This window comes from Hippocampus guttulatus, chromosome 21, assembly GCF_054856545.1.
Source record: "Hippocampus guttulatus isolate MCC_2025c chromosome 21, RoL_Hgut_1.0, whole genome shotgun sequence".
Taxonomy (NCBI): domain Eukaryota; kingdom Metazoa; phylum Chordata; class Actinopteri; order Syngnathiformes; family Syngnathidae; genus Hippocampus; species Hippocampus guttulatus.
Genome location: NC_141281.1, coordinates 9,253,104 through 9,269,434, shown reverse-complemented (window position 1 = coordinate 9,269,434; position 16,331 = coordinate 9,253,104). Strand labels below are relative to the sequence as shown.

The window sequence follows — 16,331 nt, the reverse complement described above, 5'->3', positions numbered from 1 at the left end:
AGTGTATGACGTCTGAACGGAGAGCAAAATTTTGAGGCTGTTTTCCTTGACCCTTTTGGAAATGTCCATGAAAATTGGTCATCGTGCCTCAGCGGCCCGCCAAACATTCCTTTTTCATTCCTTTGCGATCTGTTTCCGATGACTTCTTTCCCATTTCCCAGCCAACCAGAAGCCCGGCCAGCGGCTCGGCCACGCCATCGGGCACCCCCACCAAGACCTCCGCCCTCCAGGACCTTTACATTCCGCCTCCCCCCATGGAGCCGTACACACCAAGGTCTGTCAAGGGTGACTTTGAAGACCAACTGCAATTATTTAATGAAAAAGCCAATTTTCCTTCCTGTAACCTTGTTCTGGTGCTGCGGCGGCAGAGACGAGATGGTCACCTTGTCAAGAGAGGAGGCGTCTCGCGGCCACGGCGGCGTGGCCAAGCGAGCCGAGTCGCCCAACTCTTTCTTGGATCAAGAATCGCAGAGGCGAGAACAGGACGAGCCGGTTTACTGCACCACGCCGACATACGGTAAAGGGCTTATGAATAGTTTTGGATTATTGCAGTGCCACTGGACAAAAACCATCGCAAGGCTGCGAACGCTCAACGCCGATCTCACTTGCGGAGTGTGGCTGCTTGCAGGCAGGCTCAGGCCCATTTCCATGCCTGTGGAGTGCAACTGGGGGGGCGACTACGAAGACCCCGCCAAGCTTCACCGAGAAAGCCGCAGAGGTGAGTCAGTGTTTGCTCGCTTCCTTGGGAGGCCTGTCAGAGGTTCCCGTACCTCTGACAGGCCTGACAAGATTCGGAAATCTGGATTTCCATTTTAGCAACTGGAATTCAACAGTTGACTGCCATTGACGAATATATCCGTCAAGTATGTTGTCTGTCAAATTCTGGTTTTGAAACCACTGTAATGACTAGCTTATCCCTGTAGATGCTACCACCGATTGGATTCTAGTCTTGTTGTCTATGTTACGATGTCGTTTGGAAAAAATATTTATAAATATTAAGTCAAGTCAACAAGTCAACAGTATTTATAGAGCACTTTCAAACAGCCATCGCTGCATACAAAGTAGCATCAAAATAATAAGCTGTGGTTTGAGTGAAAGTATTGATTCAACTCCTGCAAGTGAAGACTCTGCAGTGTGCAAAAGTCAACAGGATTTCTTGCTGTTTTTAAGACGCGGATGCTGTTGGTATGTAGACTGGTGCAAGATAACGCTTTGGGTATGAATCATAAAGTAGCCTAAAAAGGTTTTTGCGAAAATATGTTGGTCCATGTCGCTGCTATTTCAAAAAGTTCCATAAATTTTTTTCTAGTTACATCGTTTTGTGTGTGTGTGTGTTTTTTTTATGTGGTCTTGTCATGCAAAAAAAAAAAAGGAAGAAGCTTATTAGTATTATTATTTTTTTACAAAGGAGTAGAAAATCGGATTTCAATTGTCGAGAGTAAAAGTCACCAAAACGTCAGATTCCAAGACCCGAAAATTCTACCGAAGTCACAAAGGACTTTGAAGCTTCCCGCCTTTGGAGATCAGTGCACCCCGGTCGATGTTCTCTCATTCGCTCTGTGATTAGCGTGAGCCACAACATGGGAAAGAGGACAGGAGGTGGCTGCCACAGAGGCAAAGAAAATCAAAGGCAGGCTTGGCTGGTTGCATGGGATCAAAATATAATCCGGACAAGCAGACAGAGGGATGAGAAGAACTGTAAAGAGCGGGGGGCGGGGGGGTTGAAAAAAAAAAAAGGACTATTCCTTCTGACCTCCACGTGAATCACTCACGCTGTTGCCACGGCAACGCTGACAGCAGCTCCCGTCGCCTCTCTTGGCCGCCCGCTTGCTGCTTAGCAACCAGGCCACCACGGGGGAGGTTGAGAGGTATCGGAGAGGTAGCGAGAGTCCCAACATCCTCTCCAGTGGCACCTTGAATAAAATAAATAAGAAAAAACACATTTAGTCCTGTGGCATCGGTTTATTTAGTCTTCAAGATCTCACACAGGACTGTCATTTATCCCTGCAGACCGTTCATTTTCGGTGCGGACGTCTCATCGTATGTTTGAGGCCAAGAATAGCCTCATAAAAATGGCCCACGTGAAATTTTAAAAGAACTTTCGCCCTCCAATGTGTGCTGTGTATGGCTTCCACAGAGGCGTCCCTGTTGCGGTACGTGGGCCTGATTGGCGGCGACGGCGCGGCGGAGCGGGCCGTGTCCGACGACTACTCCTCCCACACGGCGCGTCCGGGCAAGCGGACCAACGACACGGCCAAGCGCGCCAAACGGCGGAGCCACCACAGTCAGAGCCCCTCTCACTACATCCTTCAAGCGAATCCGAGAGGGTCGCCGCCCAGAGACTCCGCCTCCAGTTACCACGTAGGTGGCTTTCTGCGTTAATCCCTGATGTCAAGTGAAATGAAACAGATCCTTACTTAGCAAGGAGATCTGCAAATTATGTGCACATAATAGGTGCCACGAACGGCTGTTGCCAATGTTCGAGTGAAAAGCGCAATGAAGTGCTGACAGGAAAGTAGTAGTTGGTATTTTTTACGGGTCAGTGTACTTGCACTTGCAGGGCTTTTTTTTTTTTTTTTTAAAAGGATCGATCCCAAGCATGCTCTTCAGCAAGTGACCTTTGCAAACGCTGACGCGTCACCGAGAGTGATCTTATACGTCTTGACGGCATCTCCTTGAAAAGTCTTTTTTTTTTTTTTTTGCATGCGCGGCTGCCGCGATGGCAGATGGCTTGCCAGTGGACGGGGGCGGACCCTTGTCGTGAGCCCAGGCGAGCGACGAATGGCTGAGCTCCAGTCAACGATATATTTGCGGCTCGGTGACGTCGCCCGCCGTTCTGTTTTCGATTTAAGGGCGTACTCGCACTCGGGGCGGTCAAACGGTGTCGGATTTGGCTTTGCAAAATATGTCGCAGGTGATTCACCGATGTGTGAAACGCCTGCGGTGTAGCACCAACTTAGTGGCAAGACAGACTTACTCGATGTCAGATTTTGTTTTTTTTTTCTTAAGTATCGGTGGCATGTATTGGCATCATTCATCAGTATTCTATACCTTGACATAAAGCCAATACTGGTACCTAGTATCGGTACTTGCCCATCACTAGCCGACCCATATCACCTCTCAAAGACATTTTGGATACTTTTTCAGGAACGTTTGCGTCTCAGCTAAAATCACAAGGCCGTGCTACCAGAATGACTCCAAACAATGTGAATATTTTCATTATATTGTCATTCTATTTTCTTTCTTTGATTGGTTGCAAATGAAAATTTGTTTTTTTACCCTTTCATGCACCCTGTAACCTGATAAGCTGTCCACTGTAGTGGTCGCTGCCCCTGAAAGGGTTAAAGACAATTTCCTGGAAAATAAATTCCTCCTGGTTTGCAAATGGAAAAATGATCACCACAAAAAAAACCCAAAATGATCCACTCCTTGTGATACAGTGAAACAGCAAAACGTGAACCGCGTTACTGAACTTTGCATGTCTGATATCCATCACGCTCACGATCCAAGATGCCTGTCACCCCAAAAAAAAAAAAAGAAAAAGGGCACGGAGATAATCAACATCCTGACAGCCTCTTTTGCCCTCTCAGTCTCTGTTGTTCTTTTTTTTTTTTCTTCTTGTTTTTCTCTGACAGACATATCAACAGGCCTCCTCGCTGCAGACAAAGACCCGGAAGAAGAATAAAGGTAAGCCAAGACGCGGCTTGTTCTTGTTCCCTCATAAACAAATTCCACATCACATTTATTAGCGCAAGGCACATATTTTTATTTATTTATTTATTTATTTTACACGACAAAAACCCCACGGCACACCATCAAAACTGCACTACGACATTGTGTTTTGTAAACGGTTTCGAAAATATTTTTGTCATGTTTCTCCATTTTTTTTTTTCCTTCAAAGCTACTCAGAACTGTTTAAAGCGTCGTTTTAATTCATGATTTTAATCGCTTGTATAGTAATTTTGAAAAGCCCCATGGAAATAAAATATCATTATTACTGTCCCTTTTTCCACTAAACATGCTTTTTTTTTTTTTTTTTTTTTTGCTCCCGCTAGCGTTTTGGTTCGTTTCGCCATCTGCTCGAAGCTCTATCTGCATATTTCGGCAGAGGCTGTGTTTGTTTCCAAAAGTAGCGCGTCCAGCTTTCAACTGAACACGATGATGTCAACTCAACAGAACCTTCTTCCGCTAAGTGGGCAATGAAATGTTTTGCAAACTCTCTTTTCTGTGCTTACAAGCTGGTTCGCATCACAAATTTAAAAAATTTTTTTTTTTTAATTTGTGCATTTCCATAAGCACAATCACGAACACGTCCATAAAATAATACTTAAAACCGAGCATTATCATCTCCATAAAGGCGTTTGGCGCCTCCTGTGTACTTTGTGCCGTACAAAATATTGCAATCTGCTCTTGAAATAAATGGAAGGTTGGCTCTGCGGCCCCTGCAGATCATAAAGAGGAGCCTGCTGTGAAAAATGCTTCTCAACTCTTACAGTGGCAGAAAAGCAACATTTTTTTTTCCCTTTCTGCGAGCCTTGGCTTACTGCAGTGCGGTGGTTTTATGACAAATCAAAAAAACAAACAAAACGAGTAAGGCCATCAGCAAACTCTCACACAGTATTTGTCCTCCGTGACTGTACTTCAGTCGATTTTTTTTTTTTTTTTTTTTAAACTTCACTGATCATCTCTACATTTTCCCCCACCATGTTGTTCCAGGTCGAAGTTTAGCCAACCTGAGCCGCCGCCGCGTTTCCTGCAAGGCGCTTGGCCGAGGCGACTGCGAAGGCTGGCTGTGGCGCAAGAGGGATGCCAAAGGTTACTTTTCTCATAAATGGAAGAAGTACTGGTTCGTTCTGAAGGACAACTGCCTGTACTGGTACATCAACGAAGAGGTATCCGTGCGCGGCGGGGTACATTTGAGCTTCGCTGTCTTCTCCTTCTCATTCGGAGTCATCTCTCGTGTTTCAGGATGAGAAAGCCGAGGGCTTTGTCAGTCTCCCCGAGTTCAAAATCGATCGCGCCAGCGAATGCCGAAAGAAGTAGTAAGTGAGCGATGAAAAGACAGGAATGTGCATGCGTCGGGTGTCTCATTGCGCTTATGTCTGCTCCACAGTGCGTTCAAAGCTTGCCACCCCAAGGTCAAGAGCTTCTTCTTTGCGTCAGATGGCGTGGATGACATGAACAGGTCAAATCCCGACGCCAGTCGATTGTGTACCCCGTCAATCATGCGGGGAAAGCAGAGCCATTGAGAAAAACCAAACCATTGTTTTCAAACATCACACGTCTCTGTTTGTCATCCTCTGTTGACGTTTGTGCACGTCTATGCTCAACCTGAACCCCTTTTTTTTTTTTTTCTTTCTGACCCTCAGGTGGCTGAGTCGACTCAACATGGCTGCCGTGGGCTCCGCAGAGCGAGAGAGGATTCGCCAAGAGCAGGGTGAGCCTTCATTTAGAAAGCGATGCAGTTCCCTCCAAGGCTCGAATGCTCAACTGATGACTGGCAGAGGACTCTGAATGGCCCCTCCATTCATTAAAAAAAAAAAAAGTAAAACAGGGCAACCGGGAGGAGAAAAATGCCTTCCAAGCGCAGACAAAACATGCACACGGGAAGAAGATTGCGGATGCCAACAAGAAATCATTTTTTTCATCCAAAAAGCGATCGTTGCAATTACCAGAGAAGCCACAAGATGGCAGCACAAGACATCAAGCTTATCTCTTCACTTTTCATTTTTGGGGGATTTGACTGACAGGTGTGATGAACCCTTTCATGCACCCCCGTCACCCGAGAGCATGATAAGCTGTCCACTGTCGTCACCGCTGTCCCTGAAAGGGTTAAAAAGCCGAATATATTGTTAATTCAATGCCGTAGGACTCATAGCTTACGGTCAAACAGTGTTCGACCAGAGCGCAATTGCAAGAAGATTCCAGAAGAATCGTGACCTTAAAGTCGCAGTTGTCCACCTGCGGCAAAGTGATCCAGTGCTCCGCGGAACCTAATGCGCGTAGGTTTTCCCGCAGATTACTGGAGCGAGAGCGAGCACGAGGATGACGCCACCTCCAGCCCCAAACAGGACAGCCCCCCTCCTCCGTACGATACCTACCCGCGGCCCCCGTCGGTGAGTCACCACTGCCCAAACACGAGCTACCGGCCGAGTGGGCCAAGATATGCCGGGCTGCTCTTCTGCAACCCACGTTCACATTTCAAAGTTAGCTCATTTAACCTTCAGCTACAAGCTTGGGGCTAAATTTGCCCCGTTGGAACTGCTTGACCCGCATTGAGCAAGCATGAATCGCAATATATATTTTTTTAAGCCATATATGAGCATATAAACATTTACTATCGCAGTAGTCACAGGTAGCTTTATCCTTAGCGTTTACACTATATTGACAGCCATACGATTTAATTTCTAGGAGGTGGAAATGGATTAATTTGATCCCAATCCATTTCAATGGGCAAAGGTGATTTGAGATCCAAGTGATGCGAGTTCTATGCACCCAAACAGGGATGGCAATTTTCCGCGAATACGCGGAAATCCGCCGTTTTATTTCTTAAATTGCTCATTTTTGTGAATCGTCTAAATCCGTTGAGAAAATTTTAGGGGGGGGTCAGGTACCTTATCGTCGAGTTTTCACGAGCTCTCCCGATCAGTCTTTCCATCTTCCGATTGTAAACAGCCCTGCGATTGGACGTGTATGATGTCTTACTTGTTGTGATTGGTCGCCCCGTCCAGGCCACGCCCCTTTCCGCTTTTTTCATCACTAGCCATTGCCATCCCTGACCCAAAGCGAGTCAAAAGTGGTGCTTTGCCGCCATCTTGCCAACCTTCCTCTAGATGAGCGCTTACCTGGAAGGCCGAACGACGCGACTCTCCTCCACCGAGACGTCGCGCTCCCGCTCGTCCCAGGAGGACTTTCTTTGCGGCGAGCCGTCCGCTGCGGCCGCCGAGCCGCAGTATCACCCCGGCCCTCTTGGGGGCGGCACCATGCACAGCGGCAGGAGGGCGGGTGGCAGCAACAGCAGCGACGTGGCGTACCGATGTGACCCCGTGGAGGTGCGTCGGGTAAAAAGTCATTCATTTGACATTATTTTTACTGCTGTGACGCGAACAGCCTCGGTTGCATCAGCGCCTTTACGTCAAAGTTTACAGTTTTTCCTCTGCCGCTGTCAAAAATAACATAAATGCCATGCCTGAAGATACGAAGATCCATCCATCTTCGACCCTGCGTATCACTCATAAGTGTCGTGGTACAAAATTTGAACTCGCATTCAAATTGACACATACTGTCTCCCGCAGTACCGCTCCAGTCCCGCAGGGGGCAGCAGCGAGACCGGCTCCCCTGGCCGATCATCCTCCTCTCAGAGACGTTCCTGGCAGGACTTAATCGAAACGCCGCTGACCGAAGCCGGACTGCACTACCTGCAGACGGGACCACTCGGTAACGATCATTCCATTTTATTTTATTTTTTTAAAATGAAGTTTATTGTTATCATAATTCAAGAGGGCGGAGCTATGGCATTTCCCCATCAAATATCCCCCTTCAAACTTGTGTCTGATCTCCTTCTTCCAGAGGACGCCGTCTTCGCCGACCCGAGCCCGGCCAGCCCGACGCCCATGTCGGCCGGGGCCGTCTACACGCTTCCGGCGTCGAGGAACGTACCGTTGCCCGTGACGATGCAGAGGCTGATTCCTATGGCAACCCAAGGAGGGAAACCTCGCAGCTTCACGCTGCCACGCGACAGCAGCCTACACACGCTGCTGGCGCCGCCCGCCAGGGAGGAGCAGCACACGCACAACAGTGAGGAGGAAGGGGGGGGCGTCTTCTTGTGGAAAAAAACAAACAAAAAAAAACAGACCTCTTGAATAAATGTTGTTTATGCCCAAAGGTAGCAGCGAGGGGGCGTCTCTGGGTGACCTGTTCCGCGCGTGCGAGCAAGGCGGCGTGTCTCCCCTCGGTCGGGAGTGCGAGGCCAAAGGCCAGTCCGAGTTCAGGCAGTCCTTTCTGCGGCGGGCCGCCGACCCGCAGCTCAACGAGCGCCTGCACCGCCTCCGCATCCTGAGCTCCACGCTGAAGGTTGGTACACGCGGCGCCGCACATCAGCAACAACGTGCGTCTCATGTCTTCGGTCAGGATCGGCCCCCGCGTATGACCCGCTCTCTTCTTTAATCATCAAAACGAAAGGGCTAATTTAGTACAAGAAATTTTACAGGACGCTTGACTTAAAATGTAAATTCAAGAGTCCTTCATTTAAAAAAAAAAAGTTTTGACATTAAAAAATAAAAATCAAGAGTTCTTTTTTTTTTTTTTTTTTGGTTTAGCCTTAAATTTGTTCGCTGAAATGTATTTATTCAGGTTTCCCTATTTATTCATATTCACTTCTCATGAAATAATTAGTTAATTCATTTTTGTGGATATTAAAAAAAAAGCTTATATGCGCACTTTCACATTTTCCCATGTTCCGGGGGAGACGGGGGACATTGAGTCCGAGTGGACCATGTTCCGTGCCTCTATTGTTGAGGCGGCCAATCTGAGTTGTGGCCGTAAGGTGGTTGGTGCCTGTCGTGGCGGCAACCCTCGTACTCGCTGGTGGACACCAGCAGTAAGGGATGCCGTCAAGCTGAAGAAGGAGTCCTATCGAGCCTTTATGGCCTGTGGGACCCCAGAGGCAGCTGACGGGTATCGACTGGCCAAGCGGAACGCAGCTTCGGTGGTCGCCGAGGCAAAAACCCGAGCGTGGGAAGAGTTCGGTGAGGCCATGGAAGCCGACTTCCGGACGGCTTCGAGGAAATTCTGGTCCACCATCCGACGTCTCAGGAGGGGGAAGCAGTGCACCACTAACACTGTGTACAGTGGGGATGGGGCACTGCTGACTTCGACTCGGGACGTTGTGAACCGGTGGGCAGAGTACTTCGAAGACCTCCTCAACTCCACCAACACGTCTTCCTTGGAGGAAGCAGAGTCTGAGGACCCTGAGGTGGGCTCTCCTATCTCTGTGGTTGAAGTCACCGATGTGGTTAAAAAGCTCCTCGGTGGCAGGGCCCCAGGGGTGGATGAGATCCGCCCGGAGTTCCTCAAGGCTCTGGATGTTGTGGGGCTGTCCTGGTTGACACGCCTCTGCAACATCGCGTGGTCAACGGGGAGAGTGCCTCTGGATTGGCAGACCGGGGTGGTAGTCCCTCTTTTTAAAAAGGGGGACCGGAGGGTGTGTTCCAACTACAGAGGGATCACACTCCTCAGCCTCCCTGGTAAGGTCTATTCAGGGGTGCTGGAGAGGAGGGTCCGTCAGGAAGTCGAGCCTCAGATTGAGGAGGAGCAGTGTGGTTTTCGTCCCGGCCGTGGAACAGTGGACCAGCTCTACACCCTTAGCAGGGTCCTCGAGGGTATGTGGGAATTCGCCCAACCAGTCTACATGTGTTTTGTGGACTTGGAGAAGGCGTTTGACCGTGTCCCTCGGGGAGTTCTGTGGGGGGTGCTTCGTGGGTATGGGGTACCGAACCCCCTGATACGGGCTATTCGGTCACTATACCACCGATGTCAGAGTTTGGTTCGCATTGCCGGCAGTAAGTCGGAATCGTTTCCAGTGAGGGTAGGACTCCGCCAAGGCTGCCCTTTGTCGCCGATTCTGTTCATAATCTTTATGGACAGAATTTCTAGGCGCAGCCGAAGCGTTGAGGGCGTCCGTTTTGGTGGCCTCAGTATTGCATCCCTGCTTTTTGCAGATGATGTGGTGCTGTTGGCTCCTTCAAACGGGGCTCTCCAACTCTCACTGGAGCGTTTCGCAGCTGAGTGTGAAGCGGTTGGGATGAAAATCAGCACCTCCAAATCTGAAACCATGGTCCTCAGTCGGAAAAGGGTGGAGTGCCCCCTCCGGGTCGGGGGAGAGATCTTGCCCCAAGTGGAGGAGTTTAAGTATCTTGGGGTCTTGTTCACGAGTGAGGGCAGGAGGGAGCGAGAGATCGACAGGCGGATCGGTGCAGCGTCTGCTGTGATGCGGACGTTGTATCGGTCTGTCGTGGTGAAGAAGGAGCTGAGCCAAAGGGCGAAGCTCTCAATTTACCGGTCGATCTACGTTCCAACCCTCATCTATGGTCACGAGCTATGGGTCGTGACCGAAAGAACGAGATCCCGGATACAAGCGGCCGAAATGAGTTTTCTCCGCAGGGTGTCCGGGCTCTCCCTTAGAGATAAGGTGAGAAGCTCGGTCATCCGGGAGGGGCTCAGAGTCGAGCCGCTTCTCCTCCACATCGAGAGGAGCCAGATGAGGTGGCTTGGGCATCTGATTCGGATGCCTCCTGAACGCCTCCCTGGTGAGGTGTTCCGGGCATGTCCCACCGGGAGGAGACCCCGAGGAAGACCCAGGACACGCTGGAGTGACTATGTCACCCAGCTGGCCTGGGAACGCCTCGGGATCCCCCGGGGAGAGCTGGAAGAAGTAGCTAGGGAGAGGGAAGTCTGGGCTTCCCTGCTAAAGCTGTTGCCCCCGCGACCCGGCCCCGGATAAGCGGTAGAAGATGGATGGATGGATGGATGGATGGACATTTTTTTTATGTCTTGCATCAAATAAATGCTTCATTCATTAGAATGAAACGAAATGTGAGTATACACAATGAAGAATTGCAAACGAGTCCTTTGCACAATTTCTGGAACATTTTCCAACAGTTTGCAATGAACCCGAAAAAACGATTGAAATAGATCTGCGCCACTATTATTTAATAGATAAGCCGCTCTTTTCGTGTTTATTTATTAAAATATATCGATATGCTCTTCGGGAGTGTTCAACTGCATCCCTAAAAGCAACGTATTCAATTTGCTGTTCCGGCGTGTCCTTTTTCCACGAGACTGTTTTGGCGAAACCAGCCTGATTGCGCAATCCATACGTGCGTTGAACAGTGTGTCACGAACACCCTCCGTCAAATGTCCGTCGAGGTTATCGTGAGCAACGTTCACGTCTCGGTGTGTCCGCCTCTCCTTGCTGAGCTGTTGTCCTTTCGCGGATTTGCATTTGTGTCGCCAGGCAGCGACGATTGTTGTTGTCCAGTTTGCGGGAGCTTTGCTTGTCGGTCTTGTGGCTTCCCAATCTGTGGCTTTTGCTTGAGCTTCCATGTTAGTCTATTTGACATCCCTGCGAAAAGGGAATACAGTGGTAACTTGACTGAGAGTGATTTGAGGTGTGAGAATGCTCGTGGAACACATTGGACTTGTAAGTCAAAGCACCACTGTAGTTTGGGGAAGTCTGCTCCAGTGAGTTATTTCCCACGTCGTGTTGGGCTTCTTCCAAATACGACGTGTTGTTGTGGATCCGGTCAGAGCTGGGAGCTGTTCGTTTAACACAGTATGCTTCAGTTGCGGTGGAAACTGCAAAAAAAAGGCACTGCGGTAAAACTGGAGTAAGGAGAAGCAACTCAGCACAACCAGACGTCCCCAAACGTTGTCTGTCTCGCTTTCCGTGTTGTCTGCGTTTTCAACGTTGGAGCCCCCCCCCCCCCCCCCCCCCCAAGCCATGAATAAAAGTTCTCTCCGCTCCCCGCCTGTGTTTGTGCGTAGGACAGAGAGGGGGAGGTAGCGCTGATTGACAGGCTCTTGGCCCGCCCCCAGCTGTCATCCGCAGAGTTCCAGGAGTGGAAGCGAGCTTATCGGGAGCACTTCTCGCAGACGCCAAACGAGGCCGACGAGCCCGAGGCCGAGCCCCAACCCGAGCCCGAGCCCGAGCCCGACCCGGGGCCGCCCTTGACCCCCTCGCTCTCCCACACACACTCCTATATTGAAACGCACGTCTGATGCACGCACACACACACACACACACACACACACACACACACACACACACACACAGAAGTGAGGTCATCCAGCAGAGGAGTGGCCATCACGGAGTGCTTACTTCACAGGAAGTGATGTCGTGAGGCTGGCAGCAGGCCCTCCCGTGATTGACAGACTTGAATGTCGTCGTTCAGACGCAAGAGGAGAGCAGGAAGAATTCGTTTTGAGCACCTTTGAGATGTCTTTTTTTTTTTTTTTCTGTCGGTTTTCAATTGGCACTCAAAAATGAAACGTGAAAAAGTATCACTTTCATATTAAAAAAATTATGGCCCATTTTTCAATGTCATATTTTTGGATCAGATCTTAAAATTGAATGATGAAAAATCTTATGTGATAAAAAAATAAATAATGATGCTTGTTCATTGTTTGGTTTTTGCTTGCCAGTTGAATATGGGAAGAAAATGCAAAGCAGGAGTATTTACTGGACATTCTTTGTACAGCATATTTATAAATAGCCTCAGTGTTATGTAATCCCCCCCCCCCCCCAAAAAAAAATCAAATTGTAATCTCACCTGCCAGAATATTAGGCACACCCACACAATCTTACCACGTGTAATATTTGAACCGTCATGGATGCTCATGCTCATGTCATATAATCACCCCGAACACTCTTTTTATCATTTGTGGTTGTAGCCCCATCCAACGCTTTCTATATTGATAGACGACGAGATTGAATCTCAGGTGTTACGAATGTTCCGAGCCTTGGGTTTGAATGGCACACAGAAGCACCGCAAAAAAAAAAAAAAAAAAGCTTGGACTCTCGCTTCATGCCGCCGATGCTCGTAGTGAGTAGTAGCATGTCCTTGCTGAAAATACATACACGATTATTTATTCTTATTCTAAAGTTTTGTGTTTTAAAGCTCCAGATTTTCTTCGTCTTTTTCTTTTTAAAAGAGTGTCAAGATAACCTAATGCCGAAATTAATATGATTATGACGACAGAAAAAAATATTTGTGTGTGTTCTGTTGGACGATGCGGGTGGATCAATAAAGTTTGGTCGTTTGGACGACCGTCTATTTTGGTTGTGCCCAGTGGGCATCTGATGTCAATATCAAGATCATAAAAATTGAATCTTCAACATCAAATTGATGTCAAATGAGCACGGCATAAACCTTTCTGCAAGGCAAAAGAAAGAGGACGATTCATATTTGCACTGGTTTATTTGAATATTTATTACAGAAAGTTGTTTCGCGTTTTTTTCCCCTCCATGTTGCAGCTTCATCAAAACCAAAAGTCAAAAAAATATATGAATTCTATCTTGAAGTTCAATCAATAATCGCTTCTAAATTCTCATCGCATGTTCGTTTTCTTCCATACCTTCGCTTACAAATTCAGCCGGCGTTTCCCTGCTAAATCTCCTCGCCTTGTCCTCACCTCGTCCTTAAACATTCCCGCTTCCCCTCGGCTCATCTTAAGCCGGGGATACGCTGTGCGGTTTTTAGATTTGTTGTACCCTCTCACACTGCAAGACTAAACCGCCCGCGATGGAAAGTCAGCCTGTGCTTTTGGGTCTGTACTGTTCCTCTCCAGTCCTGTAGATGGCAGCAGTGCACATTTCTAGCTGTTTGTCAACTGAGACAAAAATACTTTTTGAACACGTCTGTGTCGTCTCGAGCTGGGTAATCCAGTTCTTGGTTTATTCGTACTTTGACTTGGAACGGTACTTGGGCCGCAACTGATGACGTCTCAAGAGACTGATGACGTCTCAAGAGATCACCAAAACAGATAAAAAGACCAAGTGAGCGAGGCCTTTAGCTTACTTGGTACCTACATTGTGATGGAAAACTTCTTTCCTGGTCTTTTTCGGTGGTGAATGAAAGAATTTACCATCGTAGGTACCATAAACGTCTTCCGAGCACTTCGGGGAGGAAAAATCTCTTTTAGCAGACCCCACGTCAGGGGAGAATTGCCCAGGAAAGTCTTTTAGACATTCCTTAGTTGGGCCTTTGCTGACTTTAACTCATTCAGTGCCAGCCAATTCTGGACCAAGTCTGAAGAGACGTTTAAAAACGTCTTTGGGAGTGAATGAGTTTTTAATCAAATGGGGACGACATTGTCGAATTCTGAACAGGCTAAATTTCCAGAGTTTATCCCCAGCTACGGTATCTTCACTCAGGACTGAGACGACAAACCGACTGGAGCTTAGTTCAGCTAGCTAGCTCCTAATCTTAGCATCAAAATGTGCATAAAACATGACAGACCCAACTGTTGTGTCTTTTAGTCAGGCGTCGGTAGTAACGTGCACTCGGTTCCCGTCAGGGGTCTTGGCAGCTGACAGATTTCCCTCCAGTGGTCTTTCTTGGGTTCGTACTCCAGCACGCTCTTCAGGACCACCTCCTGCCCGTTGCTCCACTTCCTCCCACCAAACACCAGGATGCTCCCGCTCGGCATCGCCGCCATCCCGTAGCTGAAGGAAGCGGGGTGTAGCGGCCTGAGGCGAGTCCAGTGGTCCGCTCCTGGATCGTAGCGCTCGATATCGCAATAGGGCTCGTACATCCCCAGTAGAGCGTAAAGGTAACCGTGGACACTTGCCAGGCGATGCCCGAACCTGCCAATGGACATGGGTGCCACTTTCTGCCAGAGTCTACTCACACCGTCCCAGCACAGAACTTCCTTTCTGCTTTGGCTCTGGCCCGGGACCAGGTCAACGACGCTGTTGTCCGGGAGACCACCTGACACGTAAATTTTCTGTTCGAGCACGGCGCTCGCGTGACCATGGAGCGGTCCGGGCATTGGTGGTCCCCGCCGCCAAGTGCCTGCCTCTAAGTCATAAAACTCCACGGAAGCCAACGTGGCGGGTGTGTTGCCGTCGGCGGTTGTGTGTTGTCCGCCAATGGCGTAGATGGAGTCGTCGGTGGCGCAGCAGGTGAAATTGGTCCTCTTCTGAAGCATGGACTCCACCTGCTGCCAACACTCAAAGCGGGGGTCGTACCTCCAAACCTGGTTGGAGGTTTCCGCGACGACCGGTTTGCCGTCTGCCTTGCTCACCACCTCCCCGCCCACTACGAAGAGGAAGCCACCCAAGGAGCACACGCAGTGGTTTCTTAGTCTCTGCGGCAGGTAGGTCGTAAGGGACCCAAACGTCCTGGTTTTCGGATTGAACATCAACACCTGCTGCTCCGGATGATCTGGACTCGAGCTGCCGCCGACAAGTACTACACGAACGGCCGCCCTGAGCGTGGACTGTTTGTTCTGCTTGATCGGCCTTGCCGAACCCGTTCTGTGGTACTCCAGTGCCCTCGTCACCTGGCTCCTGATCAAAGGTGTGCCCATGGCTTTGCTGGCGTGGCTCAGGTACGCAAGATCGTCCGGAGCGATCAATCCGAAGCGCAAGCGGCTTAGCAACTGGTTGGATTGCAGCAGCGGGAGAGGCCCGTTCTCACCCAACCAATCCAGTGCCAGCTTGACGAGCTCCACCTCCTTTACCGCTGGAATTTCATCAGCGTCCAGCACCGTCATCAGCGACTGGATGTTCAAGCCCAGGAGGTCGTCCCGTCTCTCTTGCAGAAGAGCGGCCATCTCCGCGGCGATACTGTAGTTGGCCGCTTCCAACACGTCAGTAAGCGCGTGGTACTCTGCTAAGTTAGCGTAGCAGCAGCAGTTCTCCGTGCTGAGCTCATCCGTGATGTAGCGTTCGCATATGGCAACGGCCGTGTCCACTTGCAGGTACCTCGCCGCCTCCAAAACATCAGGAAGTGTGCTCTCGGATACCCTGAGCCAACCGGAGTACAGGAAGTCTAAGATGACATCCAAGCCTACGGGCGTTAGCGCCGGGAGCCTGATGCTGCACGCTAATCTCTCCGTCGTAGCTTCCCCGAATAGAGCCCAAAAATAATCGCTGGAACTGGCCAGGAGGGCCCGGTGGCACGGGAAGGAGACCCCCTCGGTCTCGAGCACCACGTCGCACATCCTCCCGGCTGAGCGCAGACGCTGGAAGCGGGCGAGCAGCTCGGTCCTGTGGCACGAGCTGTAAAGGATGGAGTAGCTATCCATCCTCCCCCAAAAAAGTAAATTCCTAGTCAATTCCTACCGTGTTATTCTTCTGGCTTCCTGGTCGCCGCAGCATGCGTGCCAAAAAGTGACAAGAAAGTCAACCGATGACCGCCTCAAAGTCGGACCCTCCCAACAATCTCCCGTCTGATTCGTGATGTCCTGAATCTGATCCTTCTCTTTTTGTTCGCTGCCTTTCAGTCTGCGCCTTGGGTGGGAGTAGGACCCAAATACCACACACCCACACACATACGCACTCAGTCCTGCTGTACCACCTATAAAACAGACCCTCCAAACCTCCTGTGTTTCTCTGTGATGTTCCGAATGTGATCCGTCACTTTATGTCCGCTGCCCTTTGGTCTGCACCTGGGGTGGGAGTATCGGCCAAATACCACACACACACACACACACACACATTGGCAGCCTGGCAGGCTTTAGTGTCAATCCCGACGGGTGAACTCATTGGTAAATACAGCTGCCCGTCTGAGTCCAAGGGCGCCGCGGCCGAGGCACTTAGGAGCTCT

At 49.7% G+C, this 16,331-nt stretch overlaps 2 protein-coding genes across 6 annotated transcripts in view; one reads left to right on the top strand and one right to left on the bottom strand.

Moving 5' to 3' along the window:
- cnksr2a (connector enhancer of kinase suppressor of Ras 2a) overlaps positions 1-16,331 on the top strand; it is a 31,163-nt gene that overhangs the window by 10,865 nt on the left and 3,967 nt on the right. For 2 of the 5 annotated variants that reach the window (XM_086102614.1, XM_086102618.1), the window contains exons 10-24: positions 162-274; positions 369-517; positions 629-718; positions 2,138-2,361; positions 3,636-3,687; positions 4,717-4,892; positions 4,969-5,042; positions 5,114-5,185; positions 5,370-5,437; positions 6,019-6,116; positions 6,834-7,052; positions 7,296-7,437; positions 7,570-7,797; positions 7,886-8,073; positions 11,545-12,823. In XM_086102614.1, coding sequence (XP_085958740.1) covers positions 162-274; positions 369-517; positions 629-718; positions 2,138-2,361; positions 3,636-3,687; positions 4,717-4,892; positions 4,969-5,042; positions 5,114-5,185; positions 5,370-5,437; positions 6,019-6,116; positions 6,834-7,052; positions 7,296-7,437; positions 7,570-7,797; positions 7,886-8,073; positions 11,545-11,778 — 2,127 coding nt within the window. In that variant the 3' untranslated portion in view covers positions 11,779-12,823. Of the gene's footprint in view, positions 1-161; positions 275-368; positions 518-628; positions 719-2,137; positions 2,362-3,635; positions 3,688-4,716; positions 4,893-4,968; positions 5,043-5,113; positions 5,186-5,369; positions 5,438-6,018; positions 6,117-6,833; positions 7,062-7,295; positions 7,438-7,569; positions 7,798-7,885; positions 8,074-11,544; positions 12,824-16,331 lie in introns of those variants that run through there. The other 3 variants (XM_086102617.1, XM_086102615.1, XM_086102613.1) reach the window with 2 other exon arrangements.
- On the bottom strand, positions 12,856-15,941 carry klhl34 (kelch-like family member 34). Its single transcript, XM_086102620.1, has one exon. The coding sequence runs from the start codon at positions 15,808-15,810 to the stop codon at positions 14,035-14,037; it is 1,776 nt and encodes a 591-aa protein (XP_085958746.1). The 5' UTR covers positions 15,811-15,941; the 3' UTR covers positions 12,856-14,034.